At 47.1% G+C, this 4,991-nt stretch overlaps 1 protein-coding gene across 1 annotated transcript in view; it reads left to right on the top strand.

Annotated features, from left to right (window-relative positions):
* FAM124A (family with sequence similarity 124 member A) overlaps positions 1-4,991 on the top strand; it is a 19,766-nt gene that overhangs the window by 11,430 nt on the left and 3,345 nt on the right. Inside the window, exon 3 of the mRNA XM_015429053.1 lies at positions 1,258-1,997. Within this exon, the coding sequence (XP_015284539.1) occupies positions 1,258-1,997 (740 nt within the window). The remainder of the gene's footprint in view (positions 1-1,257; positions 1,998-4,991) is intronic.

The following is a 4,991-nucleotide window of genomic DNA, read 5'->3' as shown; positions in this document are numbered from 1 at the left end:
GTAGGGAAAAATAGTCCTGAATTTAACAAGGGACCTCAGTGGGGTATAATGCCATGGAGTCCACCTTCCAAAGCAGCCATTTTCTCCAGAGGAGCTGATGTTTGTGACCTGGAGACCAGTTGTCGTTATGGGAGATCTCCAGCCACCACCTGGAGACTGGCAACCCTATTCATCATGGAGCAGTGTTATTTTCAATGGCCAAAAAGTTATGTGTCCTTGTCCTCAATGTTTCTGAGCTCAGTGGCTATCATCTGCATAAAGACTAGTGTCTCCCGAGCAGTAGATCTTCCTGTAGGGCTCAGAAACTGGAGGATTAGGTCATGTATTCTGCCTCCAATGGGGTCACATTCGCCTTTTGCAGGCAGCCAGTAGTCGTGTTTCTTGCTTTGTGGTTTGAGCATTTTACCAGATGGTTGTGGCCATTTCAGTGAACTGTCCATGGAAGCTTATCAGAGATGGTATTTACTGTACTGACCTTTGGGACTATAAACTGTAGAACTAAGGCCCCGGTCACACGGGCCGGAAAATGCGGGGGGGGGGAGCGTGGCTGTTTGCCCCAGAGCAAAATAACGCACGGCTGCCCGATCAGACGTCCCATCGAGGTCCCGTGGTTAGGGCGTGAGGTGCGGATCACATGGCGCGATCACACCAGCAATCGCTAGGCGCCGCTTCTGTGGCAAATGGGAATATTTTTTTTCTCACCAAAAGGTGAGCATGCGCAGGATCGTTTGTGCGCATCCTGTGAAGACTTAAAAAAAAACTAACCAGTTTGCGACGGGACTAGGACGGGACACGATCAGACGCCCGCCCTTGCCCTGCGTTTTCCGGAAACTAGTACATCGTAAGTACTAGTTTTTTACTCCATATCTTTGGCACGAAGCCACGGGTGCACTACACTTCCCAGATGTTGCGGTGTGATCGCGTCCAGAAAATCCACCTATCATCCGTATCTTTAGCGCGGCAAATGCTCCATGTGAACGGGGCCTGAATATATTTTGATTATAGTATGCTGGTGATGCCAGAAAGGACAATAAACCTCACAGGTAACACTACCTCAAAATATTTATAAGGTTCTTTGCAATTTATGATGGGGAAAAGGGATTGAGCATTTCCTGTCAGACCCATACTTCTGTAAAGAATGTCTCAGTACACAGTTCATTTTTTTAAACCTTAAATGTTAAGATTTCTCGCTGTAACTGAATGCCATTCGAAACACAATATTTTGAAAAGTCTATTTCCCCCCCTTTCTCCATTCAGGTGAGCTTTCTGTGTGGAATGTACGGGACCCTTTTCTTGTTAGCGCACACATAATTGCAGATCCAGAAGAATCATCTGCCCTCCAGCAAGCTATTGATAATCTGTTGTCGTGGATCCACCCAGATCTCCAGCTGTTCCCGGTCGCAGAAAGGCGAGTGCCGAGGAAGCCTAGGAAACACGATAAGGTTGTCGATTCTCAGCCGGCCCTTGCGGTAATTCTCTTTCTTCAAGAAGAGGAAGATGAAGAGCCAATTGGACAGCTCCACAAGTCCTTTCAAAGGCCGCCTTGGCGTTACCACCACACAGAGCAAGTGCATGGCAATTTCCTCCCTTACATGCCAGGGGGCCAGGACTTCTTCACTTTGGCAGAAGGGACTCCTTTGTGGGCCATCCGACCAGTGCATTATGGGAAGGAAATAATACGCTTTACCATCTACTGCAGTCACGAAAACTTTGACAACATTATGAAACTGTACGAATTAATACTGAGAAGACGGGCTTGTCAGAAAAGGGCAGACTTTTGCATATTTCTTATCTATTCTAATGTGGACATAAATATTCAGTTTTCCTTGAAAAGGCTTCCGAAAGGCCACATCCCACGACCCACGGATTCGGCTGTGCTGGAGTTCCGAGTGAGAGATGTTGGGCAGCTGGTACCATTCTTGCCCAATTCCTGCAGCCCAATCAGTGAAGGCAGATGGCAAACCGAAGATCCTGATGGGAATAAGATCCTTCTCCAGGTACGTGGGGACATCTCTAGGGTGCATTCAGATGTCACAGAGAGTTTCAGTTCTGCTGAGGAGTGCATGGATTGCTACTGGGTTTACGTGTGCCTTTCTACTTGCCTCCCTTTTTGCAAAGAGCGCAGTTACGGATTCCCAGCTTGAAACAAACTGGTGATGTCCAGATGCAAGTGCCCGGGTGAACTGTGTTCGTTCCCTACATCCTACAGTTCTATACCTGGATTAAACCACGGTGACAATATCAAGGCCTGCTTCTGTTCAGCCTGTTTGCAAACTTGAGCTATTAACAGTGCCGTCCTCAGCTCAGTCAAAGCCTTCTAAGTCCATTAAAGTCAATGGGCTTAGAAAGGTGTAACTCTACTTAGGATGGCACCGTTCACTTCCATCGTTCGTTACTCCCACACAACTCATTGGTAGCTCTCCAATCTCTTAGAGTTATTACTACTAAGTGTTATTCATCTCTTGGATTTGAATCTAGTTCAGTGATTGCACTAACGGCCTCTAGAGGTGTTTTTTTTTAATCGTATTTACCAGGGATCGGGATACCTGCCATCCATTCGGATTAGTGGCTAGCTGGTAACCCATTTTGTAAATGCAGTTATCGGGAAGCTTAGGTAAAGCAAGGGTGAGAAAATAACTTCCCACAGGACAAATCTGGTCTTTGATGTAATTAACTGTGATCTCCATTTGCAAACAGGACAGACTTGAAAGTATTTTACCATTGCATTGTATTGCTTTCACTTTATGCAAACCCTGCAGGGGGTGATAGAGCCAGCTGGGCTGGGAGAAAGAACCCAGGAGGGAGCTGGTGGGAAGTGTGCTTACATATGAAAGCTCAGGCCTTGAACAAAGCCTTGTTGGCCTTAAAGGTGCCACTGGACTCACACGTTGTTCTCCTGCAGATGATGAATTGCAGTGGCCCAGAACGGACCCTACTTTGAAGGAGGAAGAAGCTGGGTCCTTCAGATGGTCTAGAGTAGAGAGTTGAAGCCCCAGAGTTTAAGTTTTTATTGGCCTAGCAATTGTTGGCCCAATCTGCATCTAGCATTTACTCCACTGTTTTACTAAACCCACACTGGAACAGAAATTCCCCTCTACAATTGCATGCCACTGCCACTTTGACTGATCCTCAAATTTTATGGCACTGTCCATACTGAATGCTGCTTTCACTTTGTTTGATCTCCCGGTTTTATGGTAGCCGTCTGCATAGATTTATGGCTGTTTTATAGCCATTCAGGGGTGACTCTGCAGTCAGAACTCCGCATCCTTTTCTTTTCTAGAGATGGAAACATGAAGTCAGAGAGGCAGATACTGGTACATTGATAGTTGGCTGGGAAGAAAATAGGGTTGCCACCTCTGGGTTGGGAAATTCCTGGAGATTTGAGGAGTGGAGCCTGGAGAGAGTGGGGTTTGAGGAGGGGTGGAACCTCAGGTACAATGCCAGGGACTCCCCCCTCCAAACCAGCCATTTCCTCCTGGGGAACCATTGTTTCCAATCTCCAGGGGAGGGCTGGGGATCACTCAGAATTACAACTGCTCTTCAGATGGCAGAGATCAGTTCCCCTGGAGAAAACGGTAACCTCTGTGTCATTATACTCCGCTGAGGTCACCACAGCAAATTGATGCTGAGTGCACCCGCTCAGAGCCTCTTTCTAGAGCTCGTTGTATTTATTTCCACAACAGGCCCTATTTCTAGTCTAACATGAACTGAGAATGTACCCTAAAGCATGTCCCAGAATTATTAGTCATATTCACGGGTCCTCAGCAGACAACATGGAACTGGTTTGAAAATGACTGGTAAATATTATCTAGGGCTGCTTCCACGTCAAGGTTTTTCTGCACTTGGGTGTCCAGACTGGAGTGTTTTTTGGGCGGGGGAGCCTCTACACAATGTAGTTCTGCAATTGCCCTTTCCGCATCCACAGTGCATTTTCTTTCCCACCTGCCATATAATCTTTTTCAGGAAGAGCGCGATCCAAGTGCATAATTGTGCTGTTCGGACAGCAAGGTGTGTAATTTTCAAAGGTCCACTCACGTCAGCACCATGTCCTTGTACCTCCCCGTATAATCTTTTTCAGGAAGAGTGCATAATTGTGCTGTTCGGACAGTAAGGTGTGTACATTTTCAAAGGTCCACCCACGTCAGCACCATGTCCTTGTACCTCCCCCTCATACCTGCCATTTTCCCAGCAGCACCAACCAGCGGGCACTTTTTTTTAACAAAGAATCTACTCCGCTCATCTGACAAAGCGAGCTTTCACTCTCAAAGGCTTACACCCTGAAACTCTTTTTGGTCTCTAAGGTACTACTCAACTTGAATCTAAGTGTACAAGAAACCCAGTAATTGCTACAGCACTATAACAGGGTGAGATTTTTTTGTATTTTTGCATTTTTGTGTGTGTGTGTGTGTGCACCCATGCCTAGAAGTCATGGCGACCTCTGGCGACTCCTTCTGGGGCATGGAGGATGTTCAGAGAGGTGGCTTGATGTTGCCTGCCTCTGCGTCCTGGCCCTGGTATTCATTCGAGGTCTCCCACCCAAGTACTTGCCAAGGTCAGCCTTGCTTAGTTCCCGAGATTTGCCAAGCCTGGGCTTGCCTGGGCTATCCAAGTCAGGGCTAACCAAGTGGGATTCCAAAGCAACCCCAGACCCAAAATTACAAGTCTGATCATTTATAGGGGAATGTCACGCTTCTATGCCCTGTTCGTTGGCCTTCCAGGGCAACTACTTGGCCATGGTGTGAAACCGGATGCTGAACTAGAACGCTCCCCTGGGTCTAATCCAGCAGGTCCTTCCTATGTCCTCATCCAGAACAAACAACATGTCCCTGTCTGCAGCACATCTACCCTACCTGGACTGAACCACACTCAACTCATCACTGACACTATCAGGAGAAAGGCACCATCAGGAGATTGAACCACACCCAACTTATCACTGATACTATCAAGAGAAAGGCAGGATATACTAATACTCAGAAGAAGAAGGAAGAGGA

This window comes from Gekko japonicus, unplaced genomic scaffold, assembly GCF_001447785.1.
Source record: "Gekko japonicus isolate JY-2015 unplaced genomic scaffold, Gekko_japonicus_V1.1 scaffold1705, whole genome shotgun sequence".
Taxonomy (NCBI): domain Eukaryota; kingdom Metazoa; phylum Chordata; class Lepidosauria; order Squamata; family Gekkonidae; genus Gekko; species Gekko japonicus.
This window is presented reverse-complemented; position numbering and strand designations above follow the sequence as displayed.